Source organism: Tamandua tetradactyla, chromosome 19 (genome assembly GCF_023851605.1).
Source record: "Tamandua tetradactyla isolate mTamTet1 chromosome 19, mTamTet1.pri, whole genome shotgun sequence".
NCBI classification, from domain to species: Eukaryota; Metazoa; Chordata; class Mammalia; order Pilosa; family Myrmecophagidae; genus Tamandua; species Tamandua tetradactyla.
Genome location: NC_135345.1, coordinates 48565459 through 48581724, shown reverse-complemented (window position 1 = coordinate 48581724; position 16266 = coordinate 48565459). Strand labels below are relative to the sequence as shown.

At 33.4% G+C, this 16266-nt stretch overlaps 1 protein-coding gene across 2 annotated transcripts in view; it reads left to right on the top strand.

The window, feature by feature from the left end:
• The first annotated feature begins 220 nt into the window (after positions 1–220).
• Positions 221–16266, top strand: part of GABRG1 (gamma-aminobutyric acid type A receptor subunit gamma1) — a 93577-nt gene continuing 77531 nt past the window's right edge. Inside the window, exon 1 of one of the 2 annotated variants that reach the window (XM_077136775.1) lies at positions 221–305. In XM_077136775.1, the coding sequence (XP_076992890.1) occupies positions 298–305 (8 nt within the window). In that variant the 5' untranslated portion in view covers positions 221–297. Of the gene's footprint in view, positions 306–1027; positions 1330–16266 lie in introns of those variants that run through there. The other variant, XM_077136774.1, reaches the window with a different exon arrangement.

The following is a 16266-nucleotide window of genomic DNA, read 5'->3' as shown; positions in this document are numbered from 1 at the left end:
AGATGTTGAACTGTAGTTCAGTCCGGAATGTTGATCAGTACCAGGTAGTTGTGGGGTGATTAATGAGACTGCCAAAGATCCCATCCCCAGGTGGCATCGGCTGGAAGCAGGGATTTAGGAAGGCGTAAATGCAGACGTTGGCTGGGCAGGGCGAGCAGACATCCACTCCACCGTCTTCCTCTGTACGGTCCTTCCAGCTAACAGGAGGCTTTCCGGTTGCCATGGCAACCATTGGTCTCTGCAGCAAACTCAAGGCAGAGCCTCTGAAGTTAGGCACTAAACAGCGGAGCTCGACATATGCAAAGGCAAGTGGGGAGGGGAAAGAGAGCAAGAATTACCTATAAGATAGGTTACAACTTCTGCGGCTAGGGGGCCTTGTTAAAATCGTGTTTTTGTTTTTGTTTTTGTAAAACGATATAGTTCCTGCGTGACATTATTCATTAGTTACACGGAGGGAGAATGAGACGCAAAACCTGACACTTCTTTTAAAAGCGGCGGGAGGGAGGAGGAAATGTAATTACCAGAAATGTATCGAGCTTGCTCATTCATTCATTCATTCATTCATTCGTGTTCAACATCTCCCGACTGCCCCTTTGTGCCGGGCATTGTAGCAGGTGCTGGGTTTGGGAAAATGAGACATCGCCCCGCCCTCAAATATAAGCCGCGACTGTCAACAAAAATGAACCGATCCCTTACATTCCTGGGTAAACAGCTAGGTACTGCCGGCTTCCTTTGGGTTTTCTCTTGGAAGACAGTTTCAGAATCCAAAAGCTGCAGTGGAGATAGACTGCGGCCCGCGAAATAGAGACAGGCAAGAGGAATGTCTGAGGTGAAGAGAGACAGGCAGCCTTTCCCTAGGGAGGGGATATGTCAAGGCTACTCTAATGTTTCTACGGGGCTTCAAGGCAGAGGAGGTTTGTTTTTCTTTTAGAAAGACGAGCCCTTTTCCCTACTGGGCTCGCTTTCTAGTAGGAGAAGCCCCGCCTCTTTAGTCCACTGATTCGCTCAAATCTTTTAAAGCCAATTTATGCCAGCATCCTCTCAGTCTGATTGGCTCTGCTGCTATATTCCGCTGGGAGTCGCATCCTACCTGGTCGCGAGGTGTATTGCCTGCCTACACTCCTTTCTAGTACTCACCCGGCTATTGCTGAGGTGGGAAAATAAGTCCTGGGCTGGAGACTTGAGCTGTTGCAGCACAAACAGAAAGAGCGAAGCAGCAAGCCCGATGGGTTCTTGGAAAGCTTTTCTCTTCTCCCCTTTTCTTCTGTGGAGTCAAAGTAAAGGGGTGAAGTTGATGTTCTTGGTACTAACCCTGCATTTGGGAAACTGGTGAGTAAACGCATAGATCTAACAACTATTGATGTCTGTGCCTCTCTTTTACATTTCCCTTTCTCTTAAAAACATTGTAAGTTAAGTAATTTGCGTTGCACAGGCACATGTGTGATATTTCACCATCATTTTATTTTCTGATTAGATGTGTTTACTCTCAGATTGAATGAAATTAGGCTATTTCTGAAACGAGGAGATTAGCTCAACTGCTTTGGTATTCAAGCAGAGTATAAGCAAATAAAGGTCCAGTTACTTTGGGAATGGGAGGGAGTGTATAGAAATGCTTTTGCTACCAAAAGTAATGAATGAATGCCCATTAATGAACTCTAACTTTCTGGATGGTTCTCAATTTAAAGACAAAAACTATTTCAGAAATCTGTTTTCATACAGCTTGATGTATATAATTCTCTTTTTTATACACAAAATGATTATTTTCCCTTAACTTTTTTTTGTAACTTTGCTGTTCTGGGGAGCAACAATGTTTTACATCAAGAAAGATTATAAATATGGCAAAAAAAAATCTATCAGGGCTGAAAATGTGTAATATTTAAGTCAGAAAAGAGCAAGGTATATTTTATTGGACCAGCTTTGAATGATTTTTATTTCAATTCTGTCTTCTGGTAATTAAAAATTGTGTGGTAATACGAATGTCCTGGATGTTTGTGTGTGTGTTATTATCAATTCCAAACCCTGATTTGAGAGAAGAAAGACTGGGGCTGTAAGAGTTTTCAATTAAATTATTTAAATCTAGTAGAAAAATAAAATGTTCAGTTATATAATGTGTATTGTAGAGTAGATTTAGATATACCAATTAAGGCATACATGCTATAAAGTTATCAAACACGCTACTCAACTTGTAGCTTTGTTTTAAACACATGTGCATTTAACATAATACATGACATTATATGACTATATTCCTGCTTGGAATCAAGGGTAAAGTACAATCACTATGCAGTTGGAAACATGCCTTTATAACTACATGTATCATTGCTTAAATGAAATATTGTTCATGATTAGATTTTATTATATAGTTGGAATGAATTTTTTTGCCATTACCAGCAGATATAACAACTGTATTTCTCTCAGAAAATACAGACTTGCTTAAAGTATGCTAAGTTATATTAGACATGCCAGAAAAATTTTGATACTTAGTCTTTTTTTATTTTTAAGTATAACAGTTTCAGTCTATCCTTTTCTCTTAGATTCTTAAATGTTCTGTTTGGATACAAATGTAGTACTCAGTTATTTCTTGTATATGTTGTGTCATGATGGCTTATTTTTTAATGCATTATAAATATCATAGAAGATATTCAGACAGAAAATGTAGCAACATTCTCATGCATCTTCATACTATTACAAATGAATTTGTGCTCTCATAAGTAAAAACAGATTTATCTATTGTTTTTTTTTAAATGACAACCTGTAAGCTGTTTTACCATTTTCAGTGCAAGTTTCCCTTTCAACAAAATAGACAAGCTACTTAGAAATAGGACACTATTCAAAGAGATGTTTTGTTTTAAGGAAATATCTTTTGTTTAAGAGGATATTTGCATTATCATCATTGTAATTGACTCCAAAATACTCTACAAGCTTCTCAGAGATACAGAGCTGTGTGGTATAGTGTGCAAAGCAGGGGCTTGGGAGTCTGGAGTCATGATCTGATGCCCTAGGGTCCTTAAGCCTCTGAGCAGAGTTTGTTCATCTTGGGAGTGAAAGGTGATAGACCATTTGCAATTTCTTCAAGTTTTCACATTAGATATGTCTAAGATTTCAACAAAAAAGTATTGAATAGTTCAATGGCTACATCACTGAACTTGCTTAGTAGTTTTTGAAAAGGAATTCCAAATGGAGATACTTTTTTTTTTACCTATATGCAAAAGAGTAAGAGAGACAGAGATGTTATACAGTTAAAATAGATATATAATGCAATTTATCATAGTAGTGATAATGTGGATTATTTTTCCCAGTGAATAAGTAATATTAAAATAAACTGTATGATGCCATTTTCATTACTCTTAAAGCTTTGATTATGAGTCTCTACTTTTTAAAGTGGTTAGAGTTGTGATAATCTCTACATCCTTTTTAGTAGACAGTATTTAGTTGGAGATAATTTGGCATGAACAGGTAAAAATTATGTACTTTCACATTTCCCTCTCCTCCTTCTCCTTCTTTTGAAGAGCCTTTCCCAAACTAACCACAGATGGGTTGATTGCAAGCTTTTTTGTATCTTATACTGGTTTCTAAAATAAATTTTGCAAAGTAATCTATTTTGGGATCTACTAAATTGAAACCTTTTACTCCTTCCATCTGAAGCAATGTTCCCTTTTCCTCATTAGTTTCCATCAATAGCATAAAGGAGAGTCACTATATTGATTTTTGCATTTCTGAACTATGGAAAACTTCCATCGCTGGCACTAAAAGCTGTTGTCACAGCTCCTATGCTTCATCCTGCGTGAGGCTCTATGGCATCTTGACAACTTAGTTAAAGCCTCTTAAGCTTTATTTGACTCATTTATAAAGTTGAAAAAATCTAACTATAGTCAGGTTTTTAAGAAGAGTTGAAAAAGTGCTCTGAGATTTTGGTTGCTCCAAAAATTAACCTACAATGGGCTTTTTTTAAGAAGTTATATTTTGAGGATCTCAAGGTAAAAAAAACAAAAAACAAAAAACTTCTTACTTTTTAAAAAAATCATGAAACAATCATGTAATTATGCAATTTAGTATTCAGTGACCTAAGTTAAAATATTCAAATATCTTTGCTTTTTAATATATATTATTTTCAAGTATTTTGTGGAGATGGTAGTGAATGATTTTTCTTTAGCCATCTAGACTTTTTGGCTTGCATTTCTAATAAAATACTAATGAAGAACATGCAATCTTGAGGACAAAAGAGCTAACCCAATTGATATCTCATTGATACTTATATATTCAAAGAAAGACTGAGAGACAAATAATTTTAAAACTAGAATGCAAATGTTATCATTAATAAGCCTACTGTGTATAGATTCTATTTCATGTCATCCAACCAAATAATGCCCTTAATCCATACTATTCCATTATATATTATGGGTCATAATTTTGGCTAAGCAATGAAAGAAAATAATAGATATTCACTCAAACATATACACTAATCTAAAATTTTATATTTATATAAAGTTGAATAAAATTTATCTAAGCATTAATATTGATGGAGAGAGTCTAAAAGAGGATAGACAAAGCAAGTGTAAAATTGAAAATGGCTCTTGAGATCCTGAGAAAATGATGATTAAAATATGATAAATGACTGCTATGTGGAAGGGCAAGGAGTGGATATAAATTTAATATATAGGAGAATAATTTGTTAATGAAAAAGATACCCAAGTGAGAAAATTGGGCTCCACCATCAGGTCTGAGTTCTAGTGGCAGCTGCGCAATTTCCCACTAGAGTATTCTCAGCAAATTATTTTATACCTTTGAGATTCCAGATGTCTCATTTATGGAAAGTGACACCAACTTTTCAAGATAGTTTTAATGCCAAGTGAGAAAATTTCTACAAAGTATCAAGTGCATATATTTTTATCCAAAAAGACATAATAAGAGAAATTTGTGGAATCACAGTGATTCATGTATTTTTTTATTCTGGTTAAAGTGGTTTCAAGTATAATAGAATGAATTCCTTGGATCCTTGTATGTTATTAAATGCCTCTTGGATTTGGGATGTATGATTCTTTTATTGAATACCTTTTATGTGCAAGACAAAATACAATGTGCTGGGTTTATTGTGATGAGTATAGTAGACATGGGTACTACCCATATAGAGTTTATAGTAATTACTATAACCTAGATTCATGGTTTTAATCAAAGGAGAACTGTTAGAAAAAAATTAAGAAACATACCTTCAGAACCCTATAAACAAAAGGAACTAAAATTTTCAAGTTGGATTATACTGATAGAGAAGATCACAATCAAGGAAACAAAACTGGAAAGGTATAGACTTCTTATCAGCAACACCAGTGGACTATGGGGAAATACCCCAAATTCTAAAAACAAATGCTCAGCCTATAAGATTAGATCTAGCCAAATTACCAACCAAGCATGAGGTAAGAACTTATTCTCCCTAGTTTACAGATAGGAAAATTGGGGCACAGAGGTTTTTAGGAGTTTGCTAACGATTTATATTACTGGAAAATGCTCAATTCAAGAGTCAAAACTAAATGTTCTACATCCAGATCCCCCATATTTAACCATCACATGTCTCAGATTACAAATGCAAAATAAATCAACACAATTAACATGACTGTTGATGAAGGAGAAAAGGGAAGGGAGAGAGAGAATGAAGAAAGGATGACAAGATGAAGAAAAAGAAAGGGAAAGGAAGGTATTGTAACCTTGGGTTCATTGACAGAAACACAATAAGTAGAAAGATCTACAGTATCTATCATATAATTTCTGGAACACTGTGGCAATGCTAGATTAATTGTTTTACAAAAAGCTTTACATGCTAGAGATGTTGATAGAAAAACTCCATAGGATAAAGAGTTAAAAATAAGAAATTTTAGTTTTGACAAAATTTTTCAAAGAATTGAATGACTACCTCATTTTAAGGATGCTCTATAAAATCATGGTTGACTCTGTTATGGATGGCTGTGACAGAAAAACCATAACTAAATAATTAAAGTTACATAAAGGCACATTCTCTTTATACAAAGGTCTTCTAAAATATAATGGCTACTCTCTGTAGGAGGTGGATGAATTTTATGGTTTCAATTTTTAAACTTCTCAGAACCTAACTCTATTAGCACTAAAATAATTTAGCCAACTGAAATCCATATATTAGGAAATAGTTTTAACTTTTAATAAATTCAATAAACATTTATTTATCATTGCCATTAATTCAATAAATATTGAATCAATATTTATTGCCTGTTATGTGCTAATTTAGATTCCAGAGTTGAAGAAAAATAGTGGTAAGCAAAACGAAGTCTTTACCTTAATAGCGTTTGTATAGTTTTATGAAACAGTGTATATGTTAGATGCACAGGATAGGGAAGGCAATTCCAACAGAGCTAAAACTCTGGAAGTTTATGGGGAGAGAGTTTAATAATATAAATATGTAAGACAATAAAATGCCATAATTGCTAGCTACAATTTTAGATGAGGCTGCGTGGGGACATAAAAAAGGCTGTTATAAGTTGCAACTGTTAAAAGGATTGTCTGACCTCAGTTTTTGTGGGCATAAGCTTGGGTAGTTTTAGTGAGAGATAGAGACAGTTTACGTTACTATCTTGTGGTCTCATAGTACTATGGACCTCTTTAAATCTCTTTTCCTATATGTCTAGGTGATCCTTTACTGTTGTGTGTACCATGTAGTATTAAAATAGTAATAGCCTATGAAAGGCTTTCGCTTTAATTTAATGGTGAACTTCTAAACTGTATGATTCCTTCCTCCTAGATAAAATGTATTTAGAGATCTAACATTTTACGCTGTATTTAGACAAACATATCGACTAACTAAAATGCAATAGAGACCACTAAGCACCAGGTATTCAGAGATAGACTTAATGTGAACCCTAATCTCCAAGCTGAGGCTGGAATGGGCAGATCAAAAAGTCCATGATAAAAATATAGTGTGACTGATAAAAATATTTTAACATTGGTATGCTCACAGTGTGATTTGCTTTCCTGCATAGCGTTCAGGCTGCTAAAATCAATCAAGAGTTCTGACTGCCAAGTTAATCTTTGGGTAGGTTTCTAGAACTGTCACTTAGGATTGTGCAAGTTATGAATTACACATATCCAGGGGCACAATTCACCTCTCAGTCATCCTTGATATGTGTTATTATCAGAATAATTTTCCAACAAATGGAAAAAGGTGCCTCTAGAAAGGAGTACTTCTCTCCACAAAATCATTATGTGGAATAGCAGAAAGTAGCTTAATTGACTAGATTGAATTTAAGTGTTTTTCAGATGTCTGTATTCCATAAACTCATTTGTGGTTCTGTGCAAATGAGTGATGAGTGTGTATTTATTTCTACCATTTTCTTAGTAACAATTCTTTTTAAAAATCTTCGCATTTTCATGACTGTAATAAAACTAGAAATAGTATTTAGATGTTTGATTCAACTATTTTGTATTCCTTCCCTTTTGAAGTGAAATGTCCTGGAGTTCCCACTTAGTGAAAATACTTTCCCTCTGATTTTACGCTTCCAAGGCATAAGAAAAATGGTATATCTCTCTGCATTCAGAGGTAAAAATTCCTATTTCTTTCTTCCATTTATTTTTAAGGTCTTTGAATATCTTTTATAAATTAATGGGATTCAATATTATGTCTCAAGTTTGCAAAACTTTTAGCAGCCTTGCGGATTTTATCTGATGCATGTGAACATTTAAACTCAGAATGCACATGTCACATAGGGTTGGATTTTTTCTAAATCTAATTTATGTTCTGTCAGGCTCTATAAAGATAAACTGAAACAATTGAGAGTTTGGTGTTCATTTTAATATATGCTTAGCACAGTGATCTCTTCTTATAGAATGTAATGGAAATTGTTTTCTCTCTCCCTCTCTCCCCAGAAATATATAGAAATGGTCCTAAAAGTCATATGTAATTTCAGGCTACTTGAAAAATATACATGCCTGAAGCCTGAAGCCTGTTTGTTGGATGCATGGATCTTAGTTTTCTAAACTCTGTAAAGAACAGAGCTCCCCTGTCAAAACAAAACAAATAAATCAAAAACTAAAATTCCCCCCAAATGACAAATTATATTGTTTTAATAACGGCATTTTTTGTTATATCAAGGAGCAATATGTGAACTGAGAAAATTTCAAACCTGTGGCCAAAGTTTTTAAGAAAAAAAAAATCTCTGCGTAGTTTTATAACTTTCCTTTTTTATTCTATTTCTAAAAGAATGCTGCTATACAAATTTGTTTTTAAAAAATCTATTCTCATAACTATCTGTCCCTTTTCTCATTAATCAACAGAATTATACTTTCTTAGCTCTAATTTAATTAGTTCTATGTTCCAATAGTTTTAAGAATTGCCCAGATCCCTTTTATGTGATCCTGACAATGAAATTCTATGTGCCAAAGGCACTATTTATTGCTATTTATTTTCTTACCTCCTTATTTTAATTTAATTTTGGAATAGTCTATCTCTTCCACTTTACCATGGAAATTATATAGAATTGATCATGGATAAAATGCCACATTTTATTTTACTCTTCTGTCAGTATTCCATATCTCAAATTGTGGAGTCATTAACATATAATCCAATTTCATTTTGATACTGTAGCCGTAAGATATTTATAATTTTGTTTCATCGCCAATTTAGACCTTATTTTCCTTTAATCATTACTTTTTTTGTCTGCTAAAGCTGCCAGAATGCACATACCAGAAATGGAATGGCTTTTAAAAAAGGAATTTATTAAGGTTGTGAAAATGTCCAAACTCAAGCATCCAGGAAAAGCTACCTTAACTCCAAAGAAAGGGCCAATGACATTTGGGATTTTTCTCTCAGCTGGGAAGGCACATGGTGATAACTGTTAGCTTTCTCTACCAGCTTCTTCAAATGGCTTCCTCAGGGACATTTTCTTACTGCAATTTCAAAGGTCTCTGGCTGTGTGGGCTCTGCTGAACCTAAAGCTTTTTCCAAAATGGTTCCTTTTAAAGGGCTCCAGGAAGCAATCCCACCTTAAATGGGTGGAGACACACATCTCCATGGAAACCACCTAATCAGAAGGTCCCACTCATAATTGGTGGGTCACATTTCCATGGAAACAACTTATCCCATCCAACAATACTCAATCAGGGTTAAAGAACATGGCTTTTCAGGGGTACATAACAGTTTCAAACCAGCACAATTTTTCCACATTATTCTTCTCCTTCCGCTCTTCCTCCTTCTCTTCTTCCTTCTTCTTCTCTTTCTTTCTCTCCATGTACACACATGCAAATATGAATGAGTACACACATGCATGAATTGACATTTTTGTTGAAATACATGGAAAATTTAAAAACTAACTCCATAATGCTATAACATTTCTAATCAAATAATGTAAATGTAATTGCTTTATATGCCATTCCATCCCTCAAAAGTATTCAGTCTTAGCAATTTAGTCTCTTCTTTCAGATATTTCCCTAAGTTTAGACATGTATATGTATTTATGTTTGTGTGTATATGTGAGTATCCCATTATGGCAACACCATTTGTTGAATCAGAGATATGTTTCTAAATCAGTATATTTAAGTCTATCTCCTTTATAATGATGATGTTTATATTTTACATTATGGAAGGACCAGAATTTATTAAGCCATACCATATTAAGTTTTCTATCTCTACCCTCTGCTTTGCCTATTGTGAACACCATTTTTTGTGAACATATACATGCATGTAAATAATTTCAATTGTTTAAGCATTATTACAAAATTATTGACCACCAAGCAATTAAGTTTGTCATTCATGGTTGTGAAAATTCAACATTTCCAAATACTTAGCAGTTCTGGATGCAATGAAACTCTTAATATGTTGCCAACATGGTGACTAAAATGTATAACTTTTTTATCAAAGAAGTTGTGGGTTTACAGAAAAACCATGCATAGTATATGGGTTCTCATATGCCACCATATTATTAATACCTTGCATTGATGTGTAATATTTGCTACAATTGATGAATGCACAGTTTTATAATTGCACTATTAACTAGAGTCCATGGCTTTAACCTAGGTTCAGTGTTTGTGTTGTATGATTCCTTAGAAATTTTTAAAAAAATTTATTCCAAGTAATATGCATAAAATTTAACATCTCCCCTTTTAAACACATTCAAATGTATAATTCAGTTCTGTTAATTACAATAAAAATGTTGTGCTACCATCACCATGATCCATTATCAACACTGTTCCATGATCCCAGGTAGGAACTCTGTACATTTTAAGCCTTAATTAGCTATTTCTACTCCCAGTTCTTCCGCAGGCAAACTATATGTTAGATTCTGTCTGTGAGTTTGCTTATTCTAATTATTTCCTATTAGTGAGCTCATAAATACTTTTTTTGTCTTTTTTTAATCTGACATTTCACTCAACCCACTGTCTTCAAATTTCTTCCATGTCATCTCATGTATCAAAGCTTCCCTCCCTTTTATGACGGAATAATATTCCATTAATTGTATGTACCATTTTTTTTTTTTTTTTTTACCCATTCATTGGTTTATGGGCCTTTGGGGAGCTTCCAGTTTTGGAAACGTATGAATAATGCCACTATGAATGTCAGTGTGCAAATATTTGTTTGAGTCCTTACTTTCAATTCTTTTAGATAATTTATTAGAAGTGGGATTGCTGAGTTAAAAGATAATTATATAATTAACTTTCTGAGGAAGTACCAAACTGTCTTCCTCAGTGGATGCACAATTTTTACCAGCAAGGATTGAGTGTTCCTGTTTCTCCACATTGTTTCCAACACTTCCACTTTTCCATTTTTTACCAGTAGCCATTCTAGGGAGTGTGAAATGGTATCACATTTTGGTATTGATTTGCATTTCCCTAATGGTTAATGATGTTGAGAATCTTTTCATGTGCTTCTTGGCTATTTGTATATCTTCTTTTGAACAATGTGTAGTCAAGCCTTTTTCCGATTTGTAAATTGAATTGCTTGTCATCTTATTGTTGACCTGAAGGATTTCTTTATACATTTTGGATATTTAACATCTATTGAATATGTGGTTTCTATATATTTTCTCCTATTGTTAGGTTGTCATTTTAATTTTATGATTTTTTGATGCTCAAAAGTTTTTAATTTTGGTGAGGTCTGATTTATCTAATGCTCCTTTTGTGCTTGTGCTTTGGGTATAAAGTCTAAGAAAGAATTGCTAAAACAAGATTCTGAAAATATTTCTCCTAATTTTCTTCTAAGAGTTTTGATTTCTGGCTCTTCTATTTAGGTCTTTGATAGATTCTGAATTTATTTTTTGTATACAGTGCTAGATGAGGATCCACCTGCATTCTTTTGCATATGGACATCCAGTTTTACCCAGCATTATTTGTTGAAGAGACTATTATTTTCCAATTGAGTGATTTTTACCCCATTGTCAAAAATGAGTTAGCCATAAATGTAAGGGTTGATATCTGAACTCTCATTCCATTGTTTTATATGTCTGTCCTTGTTCCAGTACCATGCTGTTTTGAGTACTGTGGCTTTGTAATAAGTTTATAAGACTGGGGACTGTGAATCCTCCAAATTTGCTCTTCTTTTTCAAATGGCTTTGGCTATTTGGGGCCAAATATAAATATGCTGCACTACATTAATTTCTCTTTCATGTAAATGTGATGAATAGCTTTTCCATTTCTGCAAATAAAGTTATTGGAAATTTGATTAGAATTGTATTGAATCTGTAAATTGTATTGGTTAGAATTGAAATCTGAACGATATTTAGCCTTCCAATCTGTGAACATGGAATTCCCTTCGATTTATTTAGGTCTTCTTTGATTTCTTTTAGCAATGTTTTGCAATTTTCTGTGTTCAGGGCTATTACATTCTTGGTTATATTTATTCCTGGATATTTGATTCTTTTAGTTGCTATTTAGTTCTATTAATCTATTTTGTTGCTATTCCATTTGGTTAAATGGAATTATTTCTTTATTCTTCTGATTGTTCATTGCTAGTAGATTGAATCAATACTTATATTTGGGTGTAGATCTTGTACCCTGAAATTTTGCTGAGTTCATTTATTAACGCTATGAGTTTTGCTGTGGAGTTTTCAGGATTTTCTGTATATAAGTTAATGTCATTTGCAAATAGGTAAAGTTTTCTCTTTTTTTTTCTGATTTGGAAGTCTGTTATTTATTTTTCTTGCCTAACTGTTCTGATTAGAATTTCCTGTGCAGTACTGACTGACAGTGGTGAACGTGAGCATCCATGTCTTGTTCCTGTTCTTAGAAGGAAAGATTTCAGTCTTTTAACGTTAAATATGAAGGCAGTTATGGATTTTTGATAAATGTCCTTTACCACCTTGATGAAGTTTCTATTTTATTCTTAGTTTGCAGAGTGTTTTCATGATGAAGGGGTGCTGGATTTTGTCAAATGCTTTTTCTGTGTCAATTTGGGATGCCCATGTGTGTTTTTCCCCTTTGTTCTGTGAATATGCTGCATTATGTTAATTTGTGTCTGTGCATTGAACCAACTTTGCTTACCTGGAATAAACCCAATTGACCACGGTATGTGTTCTTTTAATGTGCTATTGGGTTTGATTTGCAAGTATTTGTTAAGGACTTTCAAATGTATAATATTCATTAGGGAATTTGGTCTACAATTATTTTCTCTCATAGTATCTTCATAAAGCTTTGGTAGTAGGTTGATGTTGACCCTATAGAAAGAGTTAGGTAGTGTGCTTCGTCTTCCATTTTCTGGAAGAGTTTGAGTAGGATTGGTATTAATTCTTCTTGGAATGATTGGTAGAAGTCACCTGTGAAACCATCTGATCTTGAGCTTTTCTTTGTTGAGAGGTTTTTGATTATTGATTCAATCTATTTACTAGTAATGGTTTATTGACATTGCTATTCTTGAGTCAGTATAGGTTCTTTGTGTATTTCTAGGAATTTGTTCAGTTCATCTAGTTTATCTAGTTTGTTGGCATACAGTTGCTCATAGTATCTTGTATGGTCCTTTTATTTCAGTAGGGGTAGGCAGCAATATTTCCCTTTTCATTTCTGATTTTTGTTATTTGTGTCCTCTTTTTGCCTTCATCAGTCTAGTTATAGGTTTGCCATTTCATTAATGTTTTCAAATAACCAACTTTTGATTCTATTAATTATCTCTGTTGTTTTATGTTATTCTCTATTTCATTTATTTTTACTATAGTATTTGTTAGTTCTTATATTCAACTCATTTTTGGTTTAGTTTGCTTATTTTCACTAGTTCTTCCAGTTTTGAAGTTAGTACTCTGATTTGAAATCGTTCTTGGTTCTTTCTAATTTTTTTTGGCGGGGGGTGGGAGGGTGGGGCTGGTTGATGAAGGAATCAAACCTGGGTCTCCCTCATGGCAGGCGAGCATTCTACCACTGAGCCATCTATGCACACTTTTCTTGTCTTTCTTTAATGTATACATTCATTTAGAGCTGTAAAGTTTCCTCTCTGCACTCCTGTTAGTGCACACCATAAGTTTTGGTGTGCTGTATTTTCATATTCATTCATTTCAAGATATTTCCTATTTTGCCTTTTAATTTTCCCTCTAACTCATCGGTTACTTAAATCCCACATATTTACGATGTTCAAATCCACATATTTGTAAATTGTCCATTTCTGTTATTTGGTTTCTAGCTTCATTCCATTGTGGTCAAAGAAGTTACATTGTGTGATTTAATATTTTTAAAATTTTTTGGTACTTGTTTTGTGACCTACCATATGGTATATTCTGGAGAATGATCCATGTGCACTCAAGAATGTATACTCTGTCTTTTATGGGGTGGGGGGATGAAGTATCTTATATGTGTTTGTTAGGTCTAGTTACTTTAGAGTATCATTCAAGCCTTCTATTTCCATATTGATCTTCTGTCTGTATGTTCTACCCAGTTTTGAAAATGATGTATTAAAGTGTCCCTCTATTAATGTAGAATCAAATATTTCTCCCTTTAAATCTGTCAACATTTGCCACCTATATTTTTGGGCTTTGCTGTAAGGTACATGCATATTTATAATCGTTACATTTTCTTATTGACTTGACTCTTTTATCAGTATAAAATGGCTGCCTTTGACTCTCCTCAGAATTTTCTTTTCCTTAATATCTATTTTATCTGATATTACTGTAGCTACCCAAACTCTCTTTTGGTTACTATTTGCATGGTATATTTATTTTTTCCCATTTGTTTATTTTCAACCTACTTATGTCTTTGAACTTAAGATGCATCTTTTGTAAGCAGCATATACTTTGGTCATGATATTTTCCATTCTGCAAATCTCTGCCTTTGACTGGAGAGTTTAATTCACTAGACATTGATGCCTAGTTTATATTTATTTATTTATTTTTTTGTGGTGCACCATATTGAGTGACTTCTCTTTTCTACCTGTATATATTTTTCACCTATTTTCCTTTTCATTACCATGGAGATTAACTTTAACATCCTAAATATATAGCAATCATATTTGGTTTGATAATAAATTTACTTCAATATCATTATATAAACATTTCCTATACCCTTCTTCCCACCTTTTTTGGTACTTGTTACTACTTATTTCTTTATTCACTGTATGTCAAAAACCATGGATTTATCATTAATTTTTTGCGTATTTTCATTTTAGCACCTGTAGGAAGTAAAGTGGATTTACCTACCAATAAATAAAATATCATACTATTGGTATTTATTATTGCCAAAATAGTTACATTTTCTGGAGGTCTTTATTTATGCCACTTTGAACCACCATTCAGTCCTTTCGTTTCAGTCTGAAAAACTCAGTTGGCCTCCATAACGCTGAGGAAACATACAATCTTCAAATCTCTTCTGCTGTTGTCTTGGCAGTGATTTGAAGTTGTCAATCAATAGCAGTGATTAACAATCAGAACTTGCCCCTCCCCCAACACACACATAGATCTTGGGGAACTCAATTTTTATGTCCCTCTGTGGCTCCAGCAAACTAGCCAGGGACCAGCCCCACTGTTGCCTGCTGTGGGAATGGAGATGTGATGTCATCCACTGCAAGGAGAAAGCAATTTGCTGATATTAGCTATAATTTACCAGGCTCTACCTCCTGCTCTTTCCTGTATGCTGTACAGTGTTCTAATGGACTCTGGGGTTTCAAAATAGTTTACTCAGCCAGTTCCTGCCTTTTTAATTGTTCTGGTGGAGGTACTGATCTCTGGAGCTTTCTTACTCTGCCATATTCTCGCAACCTCTTATCAGATTTTAAACTTATTTTTTCCTTGCTCCAAGTAATTGTTAGTATAATTTTATGTAATTATTGATCTTTTGAAACGAATAATTGTTAGTATAATTTTATATAATTATTGGTCTTTATTCTTCTGAATGTGTAATAGTTATGGTATAAATATCTTTCTCTCAGTCAATCTTTTGTCCCTAGTCTTTGTCTCAAATGTCCCTTGTCGTCATAAAGTTGCTCTTCCTCCTCATTATCCTCCACCTCCACATCCTATGTTTTGCATCATTTTTTTCCTTCCCTGCTTTGGTTACATTTTGCTTAGAAAGTTCTTCTTAGCCCAAGTGCAAAAACATATTTCCCTTCTTTTCTTTAATACTTTTATAATTTCATAGCATTATTTATTATAGTTAGATATTTAATATATATTCAATTTATTGCTTAAGATAAGAATCTAATTTTATTTTTTTCTCAAGGGATATTGATAATTTCAATATAATTTGCTGAGTAATTTATCTTTGCATTTCTCTACTGGTAAGTCACTTTGATCTTGTACTAAAGTTTAATAGACATAGGTTCTTATTTTCAATGCTTAATTTGCTGTTGTTGATTTATTTACTCGTTGCTACACTAAAATTTGAGTACTCTAACTTTCTTTTCTTTACTTTTTATTGGGTAGAGAAAATTCCATTTAATATTTAATAGTTATTCTTTTCCAATAATTTTTTGTAAATTTTCATATTGATTCTTCTGCATAAATGTTACAGTGATTTTTATCTGTTGCAGACAAAATATTGGATTCAAATTAAAACTGCCTTAAAATTTTAAACTCATTTAGGAATGATACATCAACAGTATTAAGTTATTTAGCCAAATCATTTATTTTGTCATTATTTTTTCCCCTCTCCTTTATATACTCCTAATAGTTCTCCTCACAAAGACTTATACCCTCCCTATTATATTTCCTCTAAATCACTGTATAGATGATGTTGTCATTGTAAAATGGATCAGTTTTCTGTTTTAATCATTATTAGAACTGGATTAGGAAAGTTACTATGTTGTTTTTCATTGATTTCATGTTACAATTAGATACTGTAATTCAT